We start from the raw sequence: 24,428 nt of genomic DNA, 5'->3' as shown, positions 1-24,428 counted from the left end.
TCCTATGCTAATAGCACTGGTCACATAATGAAAGTGCAAAACTGACATTCTGCCCCTTCTTTCCTTTTTTCTGTCTTTGGAATAGAGTGAACGAGCTGATGTTTGCTCATGACTACTGAATTTGAGAAAGTGACACAGAATTCAAGCCTGATTTCCTCTTTGGCAAGAGCCTTTGTGAGCTGGGTGACCACAGCCAGTTAAAGATTAATTATGAAACTCTTCACTTGGTTCAAGTTTACAACTAAATTAGGGAAATCAGTGCAGGAACAGATCTTTTTATTACCATTTTTGAAGATTGAAGTAAAGCTCACATAACATAAAATTAACCACTTGAAAGTGAACATTTTAGTACAATCGCAACATTGTATGTTAACCACCACCTCTGCCCAGTTCCAGGACATTTTCATCACCCCCAAAGAAAGCCCTGTACCCACTAAGCATTGCTCCCTCCTTCTCCCACCCCTGACGACTACGGGCCTGCTTTCCATCTATGGATTTACCTATTCTGGATACGTCATACAGATGGGATTGTACATATGGGGCTTTTTATTCCTGGCATCTTCCACTTAGCATAGTATTTTCCAGGTTCACCCAGGTTGTGGGGTTCTTCATTACTTCCTTACTTTTTATTGCTTTATTTGTTTATTCATTCACCCGTTAATGAACATTTAGTTCGTTTTCCCTATTTGGCTATTGCGAATAGCACTGCCGTGGACATGCTCGCACAAGTATTTATTTTAGTCTCTGTTTTGGGGTCTTGGCACAATTTTAAGAAAGATTCGGTAAGGACTATCGCAAATCTTGAAAGCAGTGGCCACCAGTTTTCTGAACCTGGAAACTGTTGGGTCCACGTTGCCTCGTGTTCATTCAGTGTGCCAGGCGGTGGCACGGGTGCCACTGAATGGCCCTGGGCGATTGCAGGTAGCAGCCTTCATCTGGGGTGCCCATCTTTCTTCTCCCCTTGTCTGCTTGCTCTCTCACTCTTCCTTCCTCTTTACACCGCTTTTCCTCCTCTACTCTGGCCATAAATTGAGTAGGGAACCACTTTGAGCACAGCCTCCTGGTGGAAGTCTTACCCCAACTTTTCCAAATGTCCAGAAACAGATCAAAAGTGCTCAGACTCAGGCTTTGAACTTAGGACACATTAGCACCGTCTTCCTGCAGAAGTATGTGTGACAACTGTCCTTTTGAGGGGTGGCTCAGGGATCAAACATTGTTTGAGAGACATGTCTGGATTATGCACTGTAAGCAGAAAGGAGAACTGCTCCAAGTCCACAGAGAAGTACTGGCCAAGCCATGTCCTATGTGGGTGGTCACTCACCCTGTCCTGGGAGAGGCGCCGTGGCAAGAACACCTTGCCCACTGAAGTTACAGCTGGAACTTATCACCCATGCAGGTTGAAAACCAGTGTCCTTGAGGCTGCCATGAGACCATAGGCTTTTCTGAGAGCTTCCCCTGACTGGGTGGTGCTTAGCTTTGTTTTCATAGCTTCCCACCTTCCTCTTGCTGTCCTGGTGGCCTTGGTAGTCAAAAGAGAATCCTCCTTTTAATCTCGGCACAATCCCTGTGATGTTTGTATCATCAGAAATGATGCTGAGCAGTCACAGTGGATAAACGCAGGCTGACCGGGCAGGAGAAGAGCCAGTCCACCAGCTGGGCTTTTGAAATCCTTGGTTGGGAATTTTGAAGTTGTGAGTGTACTTATTAAGAAGATGAATTATTCCATACGTTAGCCTCTTCTTTTAGTTATAGTTCTGAAAACATGCATGTGAACACACACAGTGTTCCTTTGCTAGGACTTTAAACCTGAAAATTGGAGCAGGTGACAAAATAGTGTGAAGGATTTATGCTAATGCTTTTTATTTCCCATCAAATACTCCATTGCATCCCAATGAAGTACAAGCTTGTTATTATTTTCATTTGTTGCGCAGGGAAATGGAAGACAGGCTGTTTAAGAGATTCTTTTGCAAGGGAGTAGATACTGTCTTCAAACAGATATTGAAGTTCTCGGCTCCTAACCAGTTTTCAACATCCTTTTTAAAGTATATGTTTTGCTCCATAAATGTGTACTCTCAGTATGTGGCATCCTTACTGTGTATAAGGGACCCGTGTCCTTCATCCTGTGCCAAGCAGGCCTCCGCTGGCCCATCACAGTCAGCTGCTGATCCCACTTCTGAGTGCTGTGGCACATTTGTGGGCCAGTCTAAGCCATCCTCCAAAGGCAATTAGCAGAGCTTCTCAGACTCTCAATTCTAATGCTTTTGGGTTGATACCAAGTCTATTGCTTTGATGCTCACCCTCATGCCTAGCAGCATTAGCCATGGGGATTCCCACTTAATAACTTCATAATCAATTATGAAAAGAGGAAAGGCAAATAATCTGGCTCCTTTTAATTTCCCACTCAGATTCTAGCCGTGAATATGAGGGGGGGAAAAAGAGCAATACTGCCTAAAGGGGAAAGTGTCTTAACCTTGAAAATCCCTAATATTCCTAACAGAAGTTTGTGTGCACTGGTTTAGGGATCAGAATTGGAAATTTCAAATGTGTAAATGGCCTATATTCATGAAAATGATGATCAGAGTAACTGAAATTCTGTAAGTTTACAGGATGTCCACCTCACTGAAATTCTATGAGTATATACTCTTTACAAGGAGGAAAGATAGGGCTTTTGCCACATGTGAAATTATAGGGGATTCGGGAAATGGCTGCTGCCGGGCCTACCCTCAACTGTTGTAGGAAGGCTGGTCACTTGTTGCTATTATTTCGCCTGCAAACTTGCTGTTGTGCAGTATTTGTTTTCCAAAGACAACAAGAACCTTCCTTAAAATAGCAGGTCAGAGGCTGCCCTGGCTCACCGTGCCTGCATCGTGACCGTCCAGACAGCAAAGGAAGCAACTGACTTAAGCGGGGCCATGAGTGATTACACAGAAAGTCTGCTTCAGGGTTCCTTAGTCAGCAGCACCTAAGCCTTTCAAGTAATTCTGGGCCATTTTTAGTGAATTTGAGATATAGGTTATTTGTAGCCTTGAGACCCCTTTTGCCATAGAGTAGCAAATATAGCATCTACATGAACGTTCTGGCCTCCCCCCTCAGTATTTGTCTTGTGATATCATACTGCTTTTTTTGGCTAATAGCAGCATAGAATTTCAGAAGTTAAAAAAAAAAAAGTCTTTTTAAAAGCTAACTCTTGAAAAGTGCTTAGGCTAACATATTAGCAGTTCCACATTCCTTTTGTCCTCTACCTATTTTTTCTTTTTTTTTCTTTTCTTTTTTTTCCCTACACCTGGGTATTGGCCAGGATGTGCCCAAAAAGAAATCTGTGGACTTATTTCAGTGACTTGGTTTAAAGGTTTTTTTTTAATGGACTGTGGCCAGTCAATATATGTCAACTCACATATGTCTGGTTTGGAACCTGACAATATTGAAGAGTCCACATGAAGATGAAAGGAAGTCAACAAGAACCAATTGATAGATCGATGTTATCACTGCTAAATGATATGGCCTTTTGGTCAAGGAAAGGTTTTAAAATACCCAAATCTTTTATACTATAAAGATGTTAAAACTCTAGGCCAGTTTTTACAAAAAGTAACATAAGGATTTTTTTTTTTTTAATCCATGGGTTGCAAACTGAAGGGCCTACAAAAAAGGCCAGGCTGGTCACGTAGGTGCCTGCAGTCAGTTCAAGTGTCACAACAGGCAGCAGCTAACAGTTAGACTATGGAGCAATGGAAACAGGAGCAGACTAGAACTATCTGCCCTGGAGAAAGTGGGCAGCCACTGTGTGCCTCCAAACAGCGATCCCCATGAAGGGATCCACGTGTCCGAGGCTAATCTGACATGTGTTGAAGGCTTGTGTTTAAGGCAGCTTGTTAACCTACAGGAATCTGACCCACGTTCAGGTCACGCTCCTCTGTGTCCCCTCCTTTTCCCTCTTTTGGATCCAGCATCTGTTCTCTAGCGTTCTAGCTTCACCATTTTATCACACAAGATACTGGACAAATCCGTGTCCTCTAGAAAGAGTTGAATGATAAGATACGATGTCATTACATTCAGGACCTCAAGTTAGCCAAAACTTGGAATTGAAATTTGTCTCTTGCTTTCCTTAAAGCTCCCTAGATGGAGTCCTGGGCCAGGTATAAAGTGCCTTGGGTTAATAGTCTATTAAAAGGATACCACTTGAATATTTTATAGGGTCTCCAAAGCCTTACTCCACTTTCTATTATTAACAACCTAAATCTGAAATGATTTCATTTCTATTTATTTTTCATTCACGTGTATAGCTATGAACTTAGGTGCTAATCTTTGTTGATGACAAATAGATTTTCTTTTTATTGTTATTTGTAAAAAGGGATTTCAGGCAAAGCTTGAATATTCTGGAACTTATATGGGCAATAATTTCAATACTGAAACTTGATTTCTTTTATTCTTAATTTTAAAAAATTTAACAGTAAAGGAAAGAAATACTCAGCTGACTAAAATCTCTATGCACATTTTCTTTTAACGTCTTCTATCTCATAAAGCATCAATTAAAAGAGGAAAGTCTTCCTCTGGTCCCTTTTATGATTTACATTATTTTCACAGTAATTCTCTAACTATACAGTCTGTACCCTCCAAAGAACCTCAAGCGCACGTTCTACCATGGCTGTTTTCACCCTTTGGCAGTGGAAGAGGCAATAACCAGGGCAGCAAACCCAAGAGTAGAGATTTAAACCCAGAGAAGCCTGAGAAGCTAGAGCGGCCTGCGATCAGAAGATTCTCATTCTGCAGTTAACTGGACACTGTTGATCTGTGTGGCCTGTGCAAAGCCTGGCTCCACCAGGAGCCTTAGTTTCCAAGTATAAAGTGAAGTATTTACATCAAATGGTCTTCAGGGACCCTCTGGCCCTCAAGTGGGCTGTGATCTGTAAAAGGCGAATAATCGCTGCCCCTCCAGCTTAGCAGGAGCCCTAAGAGTGGACTGAGGTAACGAAAGTACAAGACCTTTCAAAAGTTAAAAGCTGAGTAATAACAATGATAATAATGTTAATATTATGATGATTGTGATGATGGAACCAGAGAAAGCCAAATGCCTTCCCTAGAGGGGCTGACAAAGAGCTGTAGTTATTTGTGAATGGGGGGAGGAAATGTAAGTTTTGTGAGATTATTACAACCTTGAGAACAACAGACATTGAGTGTTTACCATGTGCCTGAGACTCAGCTTAGTGATTTCACATTCTCTCCAGTCCTGCCAACAGCCCCGGAAGGTAGGTGTCATTAACCCGCCCATTTTACAGATGAAGAACCTGAAGTCCAGGTGCTATCTCGCTTGCCCACAGTCCCTTGGTTCAGTGTCAGGGCTGGGATTTGACTCCAGGTTTCTTTGCCTCCAAATTCTTTAATCATGGTTAGTGTATAGTATTGGTGTACAATTAGTGTACAGAATGGGCCAAAATGAGGAAGAACCTTATTTTTTTCCTGTTGCTACTTTTATTACCCTCTCTCAAAGCTCCCTTTCCTACCCTTAATGTTATCTTAGGTGGACCCCATAGCTTTCTGGTCACTTTCAGCTCTTAAAAGTCCAGTCTAGTTGGACACTTGATTTTCATGTCTGTATCAGAGCTGCACCCTGTGCCCAGCTCAGGCCCAACCCCAACTGGAGACCCGCAACGAGGAGATGGGCCAGCCTCTTCTTTGACCCCTTCTTTACCAGATTCCTATCCTGCTTGTGGCCCCTTTAGAGTCTGGGCCAGGGAGAGAGGATTCGAGGTAGAAGGGAAACGGTCTAACTTTGGCATTAACGGGCTTCTCTTTCAATTAATATGGACTGGACACTTTTTTATGGGGCACATTTTGAATTCCTTGACAAAAATAAGAGTTTCTGGCTACCCTGTTGTTGCAAATCCCCTCTCCCCTTCCCAGTCTCAGGCCCTGCTCCCTCCTGGTCTCCTCTTAGCCAGGCAGCTTTCTTGGGTTCGTTCAGGATGCTTGGGTGTGGGTACCAGCCACGGGATCCAACTGCATTCCCAGGGAGCCAGACTGGACGTACACACCATTCCCACTTCTGTCTTTTCCTTAGCCTGCCAGCCTGGGGGCCTCCAGCAGCCTTCTGCCTTCCAGATCTTTCAGATTCAGCAGGCTACAGACTTTTTGTTCATGAATGCTTCCCAGCTCCAGGACACAGTCAGTTTGTCCCAAGAATCTGACACCCAACTTCTCTGGGATCCCAGAGCAGCCCTTGGGCCTGAGCATTCCCATTTACTACACATCTAGGTAGGAAGCAGGAGGCCCGTCTCTCCTCTCAGAGTCCTCTGCTCCCTTCACACAGCGGAGAGGAACACCGCCACACTCCTGCTGTGTGGAGAGCTCCCTGCCGACTCCCCTCTATACCTGTTCGAATTTCTGGTTTCCGGGGTAGGTGGGCAATAGCGGTTGAAAGTGACCAAGTGGATTCTACTGTCTTTCGGTAAGTCTGGCAAGGATATTCTGAGCGCCCTTCTTTGGAAGATTGAATATCACCAGCGCTCAGACCATAGCCAAACATTCCCAGGCACTGGGAAAAGCCTCATTTCATAATCTGGTAGCTTTGGTCCCAGCCAGGAAGCTAGTCTGAAGGGCAGCTTCCACCTTCATTCATTTATGGCTCTAAGTATGACTGAAGCACGCAGGCCTGGGAAGGTGGGGATGAATGGGAATTTAGTAACCATACAGTTCCCTTTCCCAGAATTCCAGGTCCTCAGCCTTCTTCTCCAGAGAGGGGTCTTCACAGAAGACATCTTTTTGGCCCTTACTCTTCCCGGATGGGAAATACTAGGAAGCCACAATAGTTCTCATGGAAAACACAGGTGTTCCGGCTGGCAGGACCTGAAGGGCTGCGCACCTGGTGATGCCCAACTTGGGAGCCCTGGTTTCCTTCCTGAGGGCCATTTGTCACTTTCTTCAACTTAAATATTCTTGGAGCCCACATATCCATGGTTCTATGCCAAAAAACAAGAAAAAAGATGTATTAATGGAGACAGGCAGGATCCCTATTACCAGGGATATCGATTGCCTTCGAACAAAATGATATAAATATGGAACCAGGTGTGTACTTGAACGTTGGTTTAACTTGGCTCCTGGTGTCAAGAAAGGCTGGGAGTGAAGTGTTGAAAGCTGTTGTTGGCTTTTTCTTTTCTCACATTTGGTTATTCTTTGGCCTTGGTACAGTGCTGGTGAGTTGCTAGAGGGTTTGATTTCCTTGACGCTGCCCCATATTCACCTATTTCTGACTTTGGTGATAATTCCGGTGCCAATCACCAGCTTTCTATATTTATCAGCAGCTGCTTCAGTGATGTGGAAACAATTTTCTCAACAGCTGAAAATATGAAGATAGAGAGTAGGACGTGTTGTTCTTAACAAAGGAGCTTAGCTGGAATGAGCGTGGAAGGGGTGAACAATCCAGCAGAACCTTTTAGTCTTGGCAGATTTTTTTCCACTTTCCCCAGAATGTCAGGCTGAAGTGGAGAATACGGTCTTGTCCAGAGAGGAACGAAGGAGTAGCCCCCGTGAGATACATCAGCGTACTTTGCATCAGCGGATGTGGACCAGTATCCTCCATTCTAGGAGGCGGTCTTTGCTGATTTGCTGGCTTTATGTTGTAAGATTTGGGATGCAGAGGCTCACCGCAGCCTCTTCTTCCAGCCCAGCCTTACCAGCTGGCTGGCTCTAGGCATTCAGCATTCAGTGAATGCTTCTCTGTAAATCAGAATCAGAGTCAGCTGCAGAACGTCTGCCCTCCATGGGACACGGCGGGGCCCAGAGGGTCTGAGAAGGACAAGAACCCCCCTGTGCATCAGAAGCTTCCAGGCTGCCAGGCACTTGGACTAAGTGACTGTGAAGAAGACATGGCACCGTGTCTGTAAAGCCCTTGCACGGTGCCTGGGTTCATCAAAAGCCCTCAGTGCAGAATGACCAGAGAGGCGATTGTTGCTCTCAGATGGTCTCAGCTGCCCTCAGAGCTCTGGGATATCTGGGCATGCGTGTGCTTGTAGAGAGAGTAAGACTTTGAGTCCAGAAACCTGGTTTTTAGCCTCAGTTCTGTCCCCACCAAGGAAAGGGGAACCACATTGAATGCCCAGCAAGCGCCGAGTGTTCAGGATGTTAAGTGAAGCACTTTACACCACAAGGTCTCTCCTCACTTAGCAATCAGGAAGTAGGTCAGATTTCCCAGGTGAACAGGTGAGCGTTCTGAGAGTAATTTACCCAAGTTAGTCTCCAAATCTTCCCGATCCCATAGCCCATATTTTACCGTCCACATGCCTTCCATCTCCTTAGACCTCACCTCTGTGCAGGGAAGACCTCGAATAGCTATGCCAGCCACTCTGAGCCTGGCTGCCTTCAGGTGTAGAATTGAAAGCCATCTCTAAAGTTTATTTTCTACTTTAAAAATTATCAACCAGCATCTTCCTTATTATTTTAAATCTTTACTGCCACCTAGCGGACATGCTCTAATCAGAATAATAAAGAAAAATTTGAGTTCCAATTTGAATTAAAATCTGTCAGTTCATCTTATGTGCACACTGAGTTCCTAACCTTTAAAAATGTATTTATGAACACAAATTATGGTCTTCCATTTGATCATTATAATAAACTACGAGATGTGATCTCCCCTTTATATAAGATTTTTGGTGAGATGCTGGGATACATATAAACCCCAGCTTTAAAAAATATATATGTAAATGCTTTATGAGCATATGATACACACGCAGCCTATAATGGGTTATACATAAAGAAATTACAATGTACAATATTTATAACATGGCAGATATGTTTTTAACTTTATAAATATTTATTTACTCATTTATTTACATTCTCATGGCAAAAAAAATTAAATAACACAGGATGTGAAGTAAAAAGTAAAGTCCTCCTTCACAGAGGTGTCTTAAAGAGTTCTTTTTTTTTTTCCTTATCCTCACCCGAGGTCATTTTTTTCATTGCTTTTAGAGAGAGAGGAAGAGAGGGAAAGAGAAACATCAATAGCTTTCCTCCTGTGTCATAGGCACCTGTACCAGAGATCAAACCTACAACGTAGGCATGTGCCCCGACAGGGAATCGAACCACAGTCTTTCAGGTTTGGGACAATGCTCCAACCACCGAGCCACACCAGCCAGGGCAGAATTCTTATTTGTTTTTGTTTATAAAGAAATGTTCTATTCATATACAAGTGTGTACAAACACACACATACTTCTTTTTTAATGTTTACTGTTTTGGCTGGTTTGGCTCAGTGGATTGAGCGTCGGCCTGCGAGCTAAGTGTCGCTGGTTCGATCTTCCAGTCAGGGCACATCAGAGAAGGAAAACTCTGACTCCAAAAAACCTCCGCTGCCTTGCGGCATACCTCTTCAGGGGAAAGGCTAAGGTAGTAAACCCCGACAGAAAATCCGGAGCCGGAGTCCCTAGGCGGTTTGACGTTGTAGTCAACACCGGCAACTCCTGCGGCGCACCTGAAGCCAAGCTGTATTGACTCCGTCTTTCCCTTGGACCCTTCAGCTGCGAAGAGAGGGGGGGTCTGCTGCATGGGCAACAGCAGACCCTCCATACCACCCTGCCCAGGCTCTGTAGCTTCAGCTTCACTGGAGAGGACACTCCAGCGTCATCGTAAGATGTCGATTCAACACGGGAGGAGACAGATACCGTGTCACTCCCGAGTCGGACTACACAGCCATTCTCGGCGGTGCAGATAGACTCTTAAGAAGCTACACCATCGTCTCTCGAGACGGACGGCTGCCGACGACGACTGTTTTCCTATTAATGAGTTTATGCTATGCATACTGTCTTATAGCTAGCCTCATTCTTTTTAGCAGCACATAGTATGCCATCATTAACTATACTATAATTAATTTCCCTAGTCCCTCATTACGGTCCATATAGGCTATTTTCAGTTTTGTTACAAAAATGCTCTGGGGAAGGCATATGCATTCTTCAGGGAACACACACACACACACATTTTTGCAAATTTATTTGTAGAATAAAATCTTAGACATGAAATTGCTGGGTCTAAACTCATGTTAATAACCAAAGATAAACAGAAACCATCTGTAGTTTTAAAAAAATCAGGTTTACTTAAGGAAGGGAGGTGACCAGAAGACTTGTGAGCCACCTCTGGGTGGTGCTTGGAGGAACTTTGGTAGGATTGGTGCCTGTGCCGGGTAATGTTAGGGAGGACTCAGGGTGGTGGGGGCAGTTCTGGTTTGGGTGTTGTAAAGACGCAGGAGCAGGTCAGTTTTTCTAGGAGCAGAGAATTAAAGTCGGTTAGAAGTGTCATTAGTAAATGAGCAGCCATCACGGGTGTGGCAGCAGACCACATTTTGTGTACTCAGTGGCCTGGTGTGGACATTGCTTTACTCCGCAGGTGCTTTCTGTGGTCAGTTGGGGAGAGCAGTGCTTTCTATCACTTTCTTGGGTATATTGGTTTTAAATGCTTATAAATGTTTCAGTTGCTTTTTATTTTTTTAAAGTATATTTTATTGGTTATGCTATTATAGTTGTCTTAATGTTTCCTCATTTTCCCCTCCTCCCAGATCCCCATACCTTCCAGCAATCCCACACCTCCCTCAATTCTTGTCCCTGGATCATGAATATAAGTTTTTTGGCTTCTCCATTTCCTAAACTATTCTTAACATCCCGCTGTCTAGTTTGTACCTACCAATTATGCTTCTTAGTCCCTGCACCATTTCCCCATTTCTCCCCGTCCCCCCTCCCCACTGATAACCCCTCCATATGATCTCCATATCTATGGTTCTGTTCCCGTTCTGGTTGTTCGCTTAGTTTGTTTTTGTTTTTGTTTTTAGATTTAGTTGTTGGTAGTTGTGAGTTTGTTGTCATTTTAATGTTCATAGTTTTGATGTTCTTTTTCTTATATAAGTCCCTTTAACATTTCATATAATAAGGGCTTGGAAATGATGATGAACTCCTTCAGCTTTACCTTGTCTGGGAAGCACTTTATCCGCCCTTCCATTCTAAATAATAGCTTTGCTGGATAGAGTAATCCTGGTTGCAGGTCCTTCCTTTTCATCACATTGAATACTTTTTGCCAGTCCCTTCTTGCCTGCAAAGTTTCTTTTGATAAATCAGCTGATAGTCATATGGGAACTCCTTGTAGGTAACTCTCTGTTTTTCTCTTGCTGCTTTTAAGATTATCTCTTCATCTTTAACCTTTGGCATTTTAATTATGATGTGTCTTGGTGTGGTCCTCTTTGGGTCCAACTTGTTTGGGACTTTTTGTGCTTTCTAGACTTGTATGTCTATTTCCTTCACCAAGCTAGGGAAGTTTTCTTTTATTATTTTTTCAAATAGGTTCTCAATTTTTTGCTCTTCCTCTTCTCCTTCTGACACCCCGATGATTCAGATATTAGCACTTTTGGAGATGCCCCGTAGTTATCTTATTCTCTTCTCATTTTTTTGAATTCTTGTTTCTTCATTCTGTGCTGGTTGACTGTTTATTTCTTCCTTATGGTCCAAATTGTTGATTTGAACCCTGGCTTCCTTCTTTTCAGTGTCGGTTCCCAGGGGATTTTTCTGTATTTCACTTACTGTAGCCTTCATTTCTTCCCTTATCCTTTTGCTGTACTCTCTGAGTTCTCTGAGTAACTTTATCACCGATGTTTTGAACTCTGCACCTGACAGGTTGTCTATCTCCATTTTGTTTAGTTCTTTTTCTGGGCTTTTGTTCTGTTCTTTAATTTGAGCCATATTTCTTTATCTCCTCAGTTTGGCAGCCTCCTTGTGTTTGTTTCTGTTTATTAGATAGAGCTGCTTTGACTACCTGTCTTGGCACACCTGTTAGGTTGTATGGGGCAGAGCCTTAGGTAATCTCCAGGGCAGGACAACTTTCTTCACCACTTTGTGGCTCTGTATGTGGGGGAAGGGTTGAAGAGGGGACAATGCCACTGCCTGGCTGCTGGAGGCTTGCTCAGCATTCGCCCTGTTTCCAGTCCCTTCACCCACTTCCCATACACAACTGGTGCCCCTCTAGCTGGTGCCCTGGTGGTTGTTCCAGAGTGGGTGGGTTTGCATACATTCTAGGACCATGTGGGCCCTTTAAATGGACTCTCCTAAGAGACTGAAAGTTTCTTCCAATGCCCCAACCCCTACTGGTTTTTACAGCCAGAATTTATAAGGCTTTATTTTCCCGGTGCTGGAACCCTGGGCTGTGCAGTCTGGCTTGGTGCTGGGATTGCTCAATCCACCTCACGCGAATGACAGACCTGTTCTGCCTGCTGTCGCTGCTTTGTCACTGCTGCCTAGTCGCTGCCACACCGCATCCTCTGCACCCCAGCACTCCATCTGCATTCCTCCTGCCCATCTGGATAAACAGTTCTTCTTTAAATCCTTGGTTGCCGGACTTCCATACAGTAAGACTTTGTGGCCATTCTGGGTGTTTTTTGTTTTGAGGTTAGTTGTGATACTTCTTATGGTTTTGCAAGGAGGTGAAGCGTGTCTACCTATGCCTCCATCTTGATGGGGAGTCTCTATGTTGCTTTTTAGAAGGCTACAAACCCTCACGGGTGTGGCTCAGTGGGTTGGGCATCATGCCACAAACCAAAAGGTGGCCAGTTCAATTCCTGGTCAGGGCACATGCCTGGCATATGGTTGCAGGCCAGGTCCCTACCGATCAATCTTTCTCTCACACATCAATATTTCTGTCCCTCTCATTCTCCCTCCCTTTCCCTCGCTCTAAAAATAAGTAAATAAAATATTTAAAAGAACCAAAGGCTGCACGATATGCCATATGGGTTCTTTTAAAGACTCAACTTCCCTAAACATGATTTAATAGTCAGAATAACAATGGAAATTATAATAGTAAATGTGTATAGAGCCACTTTGTATATGCCAGACACTGTGCTGAATCCATTAGTTCAGGGATCTCCAACCCCCGGGCCATGGACCAGTACCAGTCTGTGTCCTGTTAGGACCCGGGCCACACAGCAGGAGGTGAATGGTGGGGAAGGGAGCAAAGCTTCATCTGTATTTACAGCGTCTCCCCACTGCTCGTGTTACTACCTGATCTCTGCCTCCTGTCACATCAGTGGCGACATTACATTCTCATAGGAGCGTGAACCCTGCTGTGAACTGTACGTGCAAGGGATCCAGACTGTGTGCTCCTGATCTGAGGTGGAGCCGAGGCGGTGATGCCAGCGCTGGGGAGCGGCTGCAAATACAGATGACCATTAGCAGAGAGGTCTGACTGCACAGAGACCATAATAAATCAATTGCTTGCAGACTCATATTGAAACCCCGTCAGTGAGGGGCAAGTGACAGTTAAGCTGCATCTGGTGGCAGCTATAAAGCCATACCCCCCAATTCACTGGTCCATGAAAAAATTATCTTCCATGAAACCAGTCCCTGGTGCCAAAAAGGTTGGGGACTGCTGGATTAGTTCACTTAATCCTCAGCAGAGTCTTGAGAAAAGCACTAATGACATCCCGGCTTCCACATGAGGAAACCGAGGCTTAGGAAGTGGGAGAACCAGCCTGAAGCACATGACTAGCTGACAGGGAGTTGAGCCAGGCTCAAAGCAAGCTGCTTCCAGGACCCACACTCTTGCCATGAAGAGGCGGGGTCGTCTCCTTTATCTGCCTCATGGGAGTCCGCCAAGGAGAATTTAAAGCTAAGGAGTGAAGAGCCGTTTAATTGATGATGATGCATCTCGGAAGGCCTGGTTTAGGGCGATAAAGAAAAGGAGTCCTGTTTACAAGGATGAGAGTTATGAGCCGCGTTCCAGGGATAGTGTATATAGCATCAAGCGAGGCATCCAGCTGGAGGGGCCTCACGGCTCATGGGTCCTCAATGCATAAAGGCCTGCGAGAGCTTTCCAAAAGCCATGTCCAAGACACTGTAACTGAATATTCTCCAGGCCAGCTGAAGCTCACAGGGTATTGAAATGACCTCCAAGGAAATAAACGAACGAAAGACCTCCATCCCCCTGGAGCCACTGTGGTCCATGAAGTGTCCGCGCTGTGTGCGGATGGGGCCTGTGCAGGGAGAGAAAGCAGAATGGGAGGTGCTTAAGTAAATATTTATTGAGTATGAGATAGGGGCACACGAGGGTTCCGAGCTGGCCTGAGGGCTTGCATTTAGCAAAACAAATATGGAGTAACTGCTGGCTGCTGCTTTTTTCCAGATTGTGCTGGCTGTGGAAGAGATATCAAAAACGGGCAGGCGCTGCTGGCGCTGGAAAAGCAGTGGCACTTGGGGTGCTTTAAATGCAAATCCTGCGGGAAGGTCCTCACCGGGGAGTACATCAGCAAGTAAGTGAGGCTGGGGCCTTGGGGGCCCCTCGAGTTCCTGCTTTGGGGGCCCCACGTTTACCCATCAGGCATAATGAAAGACATTCACACCCCACAATCAATAGGAGCTTTTGGTTACAACACCCGTGCAAAGAATTTTATTTTTCTGCATTTGCCAGCTATAAACGTAACGAGATGTTAATCATTGCTTAATTTAACAATTAACAAAGCTAATGTAGGATGTTGTAACCAGTGGAGCATTCAGTAATTTTACCTTCACTAAAATTTTTCCCCCTATTCAGCACTAACAAACGTTTGTCCTCTTTCCAGGTCTTGAACATTTTTTTAGGCCCCTGTCCCACCAAAAAAAATACACAGGGTTTAGGCACTGAGCCCATTAAGATCAATAAACAAAATAGCTTATCAGGGAAGGGGTTTGTGTTAGAGTCAGACACTGGTGTGGATAACAGCTGGAGTAGATGAAGTATGATTTGTTTGTTTGTTTGTTTGTTTGCTTTTATGTAGCCTGGAGAAGCTAGTTACAATGGTTACCTTTTGAATTAAGGAAGAAAGAATGAGCATGGGGCGTTGGCAGGGGGGCAGTGGCAATGAGGGAAAAATCTCCCCTACATACCTTTTTATGCTTTGAAAAAATGTCCTCCAACCAGCTATATATCAGCTATTCAAAAACACTAAATGAATTTACCAAGAATATAGCTAGTTTGGGCTCCATCTTCCAAAAGTCTACGTCTTTAGGTCCGGGGTGAAGCTGACACACCTGGGAAGCGCTCCGCAGGTGGTTCTGACGCAGAGCCAGGGTTAGAGGGGCACGAGGCTCAGCCTCTAAGCACACACCAAGGGCTAGAGGGGTGCTTTTTCACTTTTCCAACGATCGTACGCCATCGGGGCCTCCCCAGGGACAGAGGCATGGCTGGGGCCATATCTGAAGCCCATCCAGCCGGGTGGCAGGGAACGACGCCTGGTTTCGTTAGTGAGGCCAGAGGCAAGCAAGGGGTGGGCACTGGCCCCCAGGCACGTGGAGGCCAGGTGGGAGAACAATCCGTCCACTAGAGAGCAATCTGTGAACAGCGCTCAGAGGGGTTCGTTTAGGGGATGCCCGCGCCCCGGCCTCTCTCAGGCGCTGAACGCGCTTTCGTCTTGCAGGGACGGCACTCCGTACTGTGAAAAGGACTACCAAGGGCTCTTCGGAGTGAAGTGTGAAGCCTGCCACCAGTTCATCACAGGCAAAGTCTTGGAGGTAAGTGACAGACGGGGTGTCCTCAAAGCCACCATCATTCTCTTCAGAGACCCTCAGAATCATGTTAGAGTCTCTGTTTCTATTTTTTTCCCCTCACCTATGGAACAAAGAAAGTAGCAGTAGATGACTAATCTCTTGGAGAATTAACACGTACTGTCTTCACGAGCAGTTTCTGCTAAATGTTCATGGGGAAATTAGAAGGGTGGAGAATTTGAAGGGAAAAAAGAAAATGATAAAGGGCCTATTAGGAATGATGTGGAAGGGAGGGTTATATTAGATTATCTTTATTTTTAGAAGTCAGAACAAAGGAAATGAAGAACATGTTAGATCCACATGTCTTCATGTGTACATGTGTGCACATGTGCATTCACGTGTGTGGGGGAGTACATGTGCATGCATGCATGGGAGTGTGTGGCATGTGTGCTCTTGTGTGTGCATGTGCACATGTGAGCAAGTGCCGACTCAGGGAGCAGAAGCTCAGAGGGGAAGCTAAGAAAAGAAAGGGTGGATGCGAGGTGAAGGCGGAGATGTCCCCGCCCTGAGAAATCTGCATGCCGGGCAGCCCAGACTGTCCTGTGGCCGGGGCTGAGCCGAGGTCCCCTGGGGCACGAGGCCATCTGTGGCTTGCTAGGACCGGGGCTCGGGGTTCAGAGAGAGCCACTGCCTCGCTTCTCACCGGCCTCTGCTGACGGGAAGGGTAAGGGCTGCCACGGGGTGGCCACGTTACCAGGTGGAGCCTGTGTACTGAGCGGAGCTGAGTCAGGACGCCCGGCAGCTGGAAGGCGACCGACTGGTCCTGCAGCTTGTCACCTCCCTGGGGCAGACACCTGGGCTCTGAACCCGCATCACCACATTCGCAGTTCCCAGCAGGGCGTGTTTCAGAGACACAGGACGTCAATCCCGGAGGCCCCCAAGGTGTCTCTGGGCAGGTTCTGTGAGATTTCACAGCAGGGTCCAGCATGGCCTCCCTCCCCCCGACAGCCGTCCCTGAGATGCCGTTCTGTCCTAAAGCACAGAGGGGCCGACCTTGGCCCTGAGCTGGCAACCAGCGCAGCTGCTTGGATTTGGGAGACAGGGTTGTCAATACAGTTGCCTCTTACCCAGGGGAAGGGTGTTCCAGGAAGACGTAGCCGCCTCTGCAGAGGCTCAGAGGTGAAGACAAAGAAGCACAGCACCTGCAAGAAACAAAAGGTCGGGTGGGTAGTCGTGCAGGTGTGACAGGTGCTGCTGAGGGGCGGGGAGGGGAGTGAGGGGACCTCGGAGGCCAGTTCAGGAGCTTGGGCTTTATCCTAAGAGGAGTGGGAAGCCATTCAGTGATTGTGGCTGGAGCGTCATGTGATGGGGTCAGATTTTTTTATGAAGAATGGATGGGAGTGCTCAAATGCAAGTACACCCGTGTTCAGAGCAGCTCTGTTCACAAGAGCCGGGCGGGAACGACCCAGGTGTCCACAGATGAATGGATGAACAAAATGTAGTGTCATATGTACAAACAATAAAATATTAATAATAAGGAATTCTGACACAGACTCCAACATGGAGGAATCTTAAAAACATACTAAGTGGGAGAAGCCAGTACAAAAGGCCTCCTTCTGTATGACCCCCATTTAGAGGAAATATAAATCCACAGAGGCGGAGAGCATATGCGTGGTTGCCTGGAGATGGGGGAGGGGAGTTGGGGAGTCATTGTTTATTGATACCCAATGGAGGTGATGAAAGTGTTTTGGAACCAGATGGAGGTGGTGGATGCACACATTGTAACAGTCCTAAATGCCATCAATTGTTCACTTTAAAATGGTTAATTTCATGGTATGAGAATTTGACCCCTATTTTTTTTTTTTTTTTAATGGATAGAAAAGGGGTGAGAGTGGAGGCAGGGAGGCCATAGGAGACGAGCGCAGAGCTCTGGACGCGAACAGGAGTGGCCCCGGCTGCAATGAAACCGAGAAGTGGGCCCCAACCCCTCACACAGGCCACTGGGGTGGGAGGAAGAGTTTTTGTGACAGCGCAGGTAGACACTAAGGCCAGGCTTTTGGCCCAGGGTGAAGCACACGCCCAGGAAAGCTATTGGAGAAAATGGACGTGACTCATCCGAAGGGCAGCTTGAAGTCCAGCAGTCATATCACAAGACTCAAGGTGCAGTGGCGGGGGCTCCCCTGCCTGTCCCCTGAAGGTGTCCCTTGTTCCTCCACGGAGCCCCCAGACAGTCCTCTCAAGCAGGAGCCTGCAGGGGCCCAATACCATTCCCCAGTTTGATCGGCCACCTAGGACGGAAATTAATCTGTTGAGTTGGGAGCAGCTGAGAAATTTCATTTTAACACAATATCAAGAAACCATCAGAACCATTTCCCAGATTTTGGCTATAAGAAGAGAAGCAGGAGGATACTGGGCACAGCCCCCAGATTTGAGACAGCCATGTCTACGGGAGGCATGGATCAAACCAGCTCTCTCCTTAGTCCATGTAGGAATCATGTTACCCAACATGAGCTGGGGAGGCAAAGGGCTGGGGCAGGGGGAGGCTGTTCATTACCTTCAGATTTAGTTCAACAGCTTTGGGAAGGAATATCTAGAATAAAACTAGATCTGAGAACATGCTGTTTTGAAGAAACCTCTGCTTGCTTTGGGAGGGCCAAGTGTTTCCGTGTTCTCCGTGGCTGCAAGGGCCCCTCACCGGACTGGCTCCAGGTGGTGTTGAGGGCCATTTGCAAGTGTGAAGGTTGGAGTCCTTTCCATGGGCTGCCTTGGAGTAGGGGCTGCTGGGACCAGTTTGCTCTGGGGCTCCGGGCAGACTGAAGCTCCACCCGTGGGTGTGCTCTCCACCTCAGGTGAGTGTGTGAGCTGGAACAGCACACGGACAGGTGGTGACAGCTCATGGGCCGGCTCGGCTTGGTCACCAGTGTAAGTCAGGACTGGTAACATAGTGGCCCTTCTTCCCTCGGCCTTTTATTCTCTGACCCTGCGGTTAGTGAGACATTACAGTTGTGGATTTACTGTAATTCTTCCTTTTTGGTTTTTTTTTTTTCCCCAAAAAATTTTTGTTATCGTGGTAAAACAGACATAATATAAAATTTACCATTGTAATGATTTTAAGTGGACGGTTCAGTGACTTAAATGCATTTATAATGTTGTGCATCCATCACCGCCATCCACCTCCGTGGACTTTCATAGTTGCGAAAGTGACACTTCGTAGTCGTTAGTTAACTCTCCATTCCCCTCACCCTCGGCCCCTGGCAATGACCATTCTGCTTCTGTCTCTCTGACGTTGACTCCTCCAAGGATTTCATATGAGTGGAAACAGACATTATTTGTCTTTGGGTTTTTTGACTTTCCTGATTGATTTTTCCATCGAGATTGTAAATGTATTATTTCCCTGTGTCTGCTCTGACAGTGGTAGGCTTAAAACAACATAGATGTATGCCTTCACAGTGCTGGAGGCCAGAAGTAAAAAATCAAGGTGTTGGCAGGCCCTGCTCCCTCCAAAGGCTCTAAGGGAGGGCCCTTTGCTCCCTCGTCCAGCTTTGGCAGCCTTGGCTGCATTACCCTAATCTCTGCCATTCTCTGGGGACATGTGTCATTGGATTTAGGTCCCACCGGGATCTTCCAGGATGAGCTTCTCAAGATCCTTAGCTTAATTACATCTGCAAGGACCCTTTTTCCAAACAGTCACAGGTTTTAAAGATGCGATGTGGATATATCTTTGGCCGAGGGGCACCATTCAGCCCACTCCAGTAACCTGGTAACTTACACTGGTACCACCCCAGTGAGGGCTAGAACTCTGGCGTGGTTGAAATTGAACCCTTTCTGGGCATTGCAGGTACTGCCTAAGGATACTTTTCTGGGTACGGTTTTACCTGTGATGCTTCTAAGCACCTGAGGGAGCTTTGAGAGGACAAAGGTCACTGGACCATGATCAAGAAGCTCCAGGCTCAGCTGTGTCACTCATTGCTGAGTAATTTTGGACAGGCCGTGCAGATTCTTTGAGATTACAGGTAAAGGGAGTGGCATGTGACCTCTGAGACTCTTTCCTGACCTAAAATTCTCTGTCCTGCTGTCACTCCCTAAGAGTCATAGCCGCTACCCACCCATCATATCAGCTTGGAGGGATGGGGAGGAGAGCCTTCGTGTGTTTTAATGAAAAGGGATCAGAGAGGTACTCCTGGCTCTGGAGCTCACAGCTGTGTGACCGTGGGCAACTCTCAACTTATTTGAGCCCCAGCTTTTCCTTAAATACAAGTATTCAAAATCTATGTGTAAATCTAAGCCACGGACCACCTGCCTCCTCAAGCCTCTTTGGCTGTAAGGATCCGAGTTCTGTAATTCTCTCTTGTTGGAGAATCTGAGAGATCAGAGCCAGCAGTTCTTTGTTGAGAGATTTTCTGGGAACTGCATATAGCATACCCTCAAATGGAAGGTTTATTTATCATTAGCTTGCTTTCAGTTTTGTTTTCGACAACAAGATTCTCTTTTTAGAGAGATCTTACTATAAATGGCACATTTTTAAAAGCTCGTGCTAATTAACTTATACATTCAGAAGTGTTCTTAGAATGTTTACAGCCTGCCTCCTAATTAAGAAATCCAGAAGGAAATTAGAGGGAGATACTGCAGTTTGCCGAGAGCCTTCTAGCTCGTCTGCACCTCCACACTCTTGTCTGAAGCAGCCTTCCGCCCACTCTCTGCCTTCTGTGTTAGTAACCCAAGGGCACAGGAAGCACCTGAGACTGCAGACTGTAGGTCACACAAGGCAGTGACAGTGGAGGGCATCCTTTTTATATGACTTTCCTTCCATCTTTGGTGGATGGTCCTAGGAGATCTCTGCCTCCAGGAAACTTCCTTTCTTGGATATTGGTTGTTACCTGCCAATGTCACGTCTCACGAAGAAAGAAGGCAGCAACAGAACAGTTCCCAAATGAAGGCAGCCCAGAAAAACAAAACAAATGTCAGGCTGGGAACTTGTCCCGCGTCCCCCCCCTCAATCTTGGGCTGTTCCGTCATCTGACCGAGGGTGGACGTCTCTTAGCCTCTCTGCTCCCTTGCACAATTCGCTGTCCCCAGGGGCTCTGTGTTTACTCAGCTCCCCACTGATCCCTTCTAGACAAATGTTCCCATCCACGGGCTCCCGGGGAGCCAGGCTCCCCCTGCAGACGGTGCGCCCGGAGCAAGCAGCTGCCACACTGCACGTGGAGCCTTCCCTGTGAGTGCTTCTCTTGGAGACAAAGGACCCCTGTTCTGTCTGTTTTCTTGCCCGGAGGAGGAAGGAGGACTATGCTTTTCTTGCTCAGGTCTCAGAGGCTTCTCCTTTCCCTTCTTCCTCAAGCCACCACACCCAGGAAATCAATCTCCTGATCTCCTGTCTTTCCAAAGAGGCTGGTGGCTCAAGTCTTTCTGGGGTGTGGTACTTACTGTGCCACGTCTGCTCTCCAGGGAGGAACATGTAACAACTTGTCTACCTCACAGCGCAAGAGAGCAGCCCTCCAACATAGCCCGTGGCAAATCCTCCAGCCCATTTAATGCCTTTCCATTCAAACCTGCTGGCCTGGCACTGTCCGGTCTTTATCTGTGAACTTGGAGATAGTGGATAAAGGACAGGATTTAGACTCTCTTCTGACCCCTCCTGCCGAACTCCTGCAGAGTAGGAAATACATAGAGTCACAACACAATTCAGCCAAATCCTTCTCCTCGATTCTCTGAAGGTGGCTTTGTTTTACTTCTGGACTAAAACTACTCTTCTGTAAAGCCCAGGGACAAATGCTTATGCTGTTCCCATGAAACTAATTCATGTTATAAATTGGAGGTCCTCGTCCCCCTCCTTCCTTTTGCTGTAGGTATTTTAAACATGTTATGTTGTAATTCCCGTAAACAGAGGGCAGGTCTTGTTCTGGCTAACCTGTTTTATCTAATGAGAAAAAAAACATAGGTTTTCCCATGGCACCTGCATGGCATATAATCCCTCTGTCACCATTGAAGATGTAATTTGCAAGAGACAGGCTGTTGATAAGTTCCCCTTTCTGGTTTTGTGCATATCATATACATGCAAAGCAAGAGGAATAACCCATGTTCATGAAGAAAACGAATTGCATTCTTTTCAGTCTCACTGTGTTCAGAGGAAGTCATGCCTTCTCCCACGTCAATGTGGATGGTTTTGATGCTCAGGGAAGCGAAAAAAAACAAGTAATCTTAGTATTGACTGAGATGGTCTGTGCCCCGCTGGGCAGTGAACCATCACAATATCTTGCTCGTGTATTTTTTTTTTTTTGTAACGTTTGCAAATATTCTCACAAGTATTTAATTTTAACAACAGGCAGTTACTGCCTACCTCATTTACATACGAGGCTACTGAGCACCAGAGATGCAGAGGCTAATTAGTAATAAAAACATGAAGATAATATTGATGACTTCTTGCCAAAGGTAATTGGTAATATGAATGCCAAATAGAAGACAAACACAGTAAGGGCCACAGATTCAAAAGAGGTTCTTGTCAGTTATGAGAAAAGAAGTTGGCTTTGGATCTGGAGGAATGGGTAGTTAAAGGTAGATGAAGGTGGGAAATTTATCTCCATTTGCTGCTATTATTGAAGTCTGAGCTCACTTTTTTCCTACCTTGTTTGTTCCTTTGATCTTAAACATGCGATTGATTTTACTGTTTGGTTTCATTGCACACTTATAATGTGCTGTTTTCCATTTCAAATCATTCCTGTAAGTAACCGGGTCGTAAATTTAAAAAATTAAAAAATATATATACAAATTTTTTCCATTACAGACCAGTACTATTTTAGTTTGATTTTAAGGTAAATGGGCTTTTGAGGCTTCACCTGGGTCCAGTTTCCCTCTGGAAGTTCGTCCCACTTAGTGAACGCTCGCTCTCCGGTTAGATCTGCCTGCCTGGCCAGTGGCAGATGAGGACAGAGGCACGTGGCTCAGAACCGGCCCTTCTCCTGGAATCTAGGTGGTACCTCTGGGGAGCATCAGGACAACCCCCCGGGTCTCAAGCAGTCTCCTCTACCTTCTGGATTCGTGGCCACTCACACAGAAGGAGGTTGTCTCTGGCTTCCTCCACTCTGCTTTGTCCTAGACTTTCAGTGAGCACTTAAAATTGGGGGACACATTGAAAAATGGCACCATCCAAAGGTCACCAGGACAACTTCTATTCTGGGCACAGCTTTCTCTAGCTAAGGAGGTGAGACTTCCCATGGGACCCAGGAGAGGATCCGTGCTCCAGGGCAGATGGAAGCATTGGATCCCCTTGTCCGCCAGCCGTGACACTGCCCTGCTGCCGGTCCTACTAGGAGCAGGCTTCCTCCTCTCTTGTTTTCCACTTGAACGTGCTTGCTTCCTGGACCTCACGGCTTCCCACCTTGGAGGGATGTTATGCCAATTCCAGCAGATGGACCTGCTTAGAGTTTGCCAGCTGGTCAGGGCTGGTGCCCATCCAGCCCAGCAGAAATGACTGGGTACAGTACTTGCAACCCCGTAAGGACACTTCACAGTAGCCTTACACGGGAAAGCTGTCTCTACACCATTTTCATGGTCCTGCAGCAAAACTCAAAGCTGCAAGCATCTTGGAAACATAGAAGCTGGAATTTGGGAGCTTGAAGTGGCCTTAGGTGAGGTGGGAGTGAGAAAAGAGTAGCTAGCGGAAAAAACGGTACAACCAGGCACACCAGGGTTAGATCCCGGTAGCTATACTTGGAGCTGAGTAATGGTTAGCAGGTTGTCTAAACTGTCTGAGCCTCAACACCCTCCTCTGTGAAACATGGGTAATAATACCTCTTTTTTTTTTTTTAAGGTTCTATTTATTTATTTTCAGAGAGAGGAGAAAGGAGGGAGAAAGAAAGGGAGAGAAGCATTGGTGTGCAAGAGAAACATCAATCGATTGGTTGCCTCTTGCATGCCCCCAACTGGGAACCTGGCCCGCAACCCAGGCCTGTGCCCTGACAGGGAATTGAACCAGCGATCTCTCGGTTCACAGGCCGGTGCTCAATCCACTGTTGCTCAATCCACTGAGCTGCACCAGCCATGGCTATGTTTACCTCTTAAAGGCTTAAATGAGATCAATGAATCTGGGACAGGCCCTGACATATAGGGTGTCAAAAAAATTTTTTTTTCCATTTCCTTCATTTATAAATGAAGAAGTAGATTTTGTAAAAAGCCCACTATTTTGAACTTTCCATCTGCATGAAGGAGTCAGGCACAACCCTATCTGTTCGCTCTCTCCCCTCTCTGGCCCTAGTTACATGTGATTATTTCAGATACACTAGTTAACCGTCATGTTATTAGTCATGTTGATGCTTTGGTTTGAAAGTGTAACCACTTCAATCACTTAACTTAAGATAGTCACATCCATTTATGCCCAGGAATGCAACCTACCATAGTTTCAGCAAGAATTTTCTGTTCCTTTTCACCAGGCACCGAGCAGCTGCTACATAAAGATGTGTTCATGAACGATTCTTTCCCCCATTATGGATGTTTGCCCTGTCCTGGAGCCAGAATTATTAAAGGTGCCACATACTCTTCAGGCGTAAATTCTCACCACCCTCTAAATACCTGTTCCTTTCAATCACATGGGAAGTAAATGCCCCCATGCCTTTCTGTTAATGCTGTCTTACTGCGGTGACCCTAGTGTGACCCATGTCAGTCTGAGCCCTGGAGGATTCGTGCTATTCTGTTTAATATAATGCCCAGCACATTCGCCAGACGGGGCCTTGGGTATTGAAGGTGATGATGAAAGGCGTATTGGCTCCTGTGGGCTGTGAAAGCCCCTGTATCCGCTCCCTGGCGTAGGACTGAGTCCCTTTGGCACAGATTTTAACCAGCTGCCGCTTTGATTAGCAACACCTTTGCTTACATACCTTACGATTCACCCAGGTCAAGTGCGATCCAGTGGTCTTCAGCAAACTTACAGAGCTGTGCCACCATCATCACAGCCTGGTTTT

General features: G+C 46.2%; 1 protein-coding gene across 8 annotated transcripts in view; it reads left to right on the top strand.

Moving 5' to 3' along the window:
• The window catches only part of ABLIM1 (actin binding LIM protein 1), a 132,438-nt gene that overhangs the window by 26,697 nt on the left and 81,313 nt on the right, over window positions 1–24,428 (top strand). For all 8 annotated transcript variants that reach the window (XM_090278652.1, XM_090278651.1, XM_090278653.1 and 5 more), the window contains exons 4-5: window positions 14,138–14,264; window positions 15,408–15,501. In XM_090278652.1, the coding sequence (XP_090134778.1) occupies window positions 14,138–14,264; window positions 15,408–15,501 (221 nt within the window). The remainder of the gene's footprint in view (window positions 1–14,137; window positions 14,265–15,407; window positions 15,502–24,428) is intronic.

This window comes from Furipterus horrens, unplaced genomic scaffold (assembly GCF_987537825.1).
Source record: "Furipterus horrens unplaced genomic scaffold, mFurHor1.1.pri manual_scaffold_5, whole genome shotgun sequence".
In the NCBI taxonomy this organism is placed as follows: Eukaryota; Metazoa; Chordata; class Mammalia; order Chiroptera; family Furipteridae; genus Furipterus; species Furipterus horrens.
Note: the sequence above shows the minus strand (reverse complement) of the source record. Positions and strands in the feature narration are given on the sequence as shown.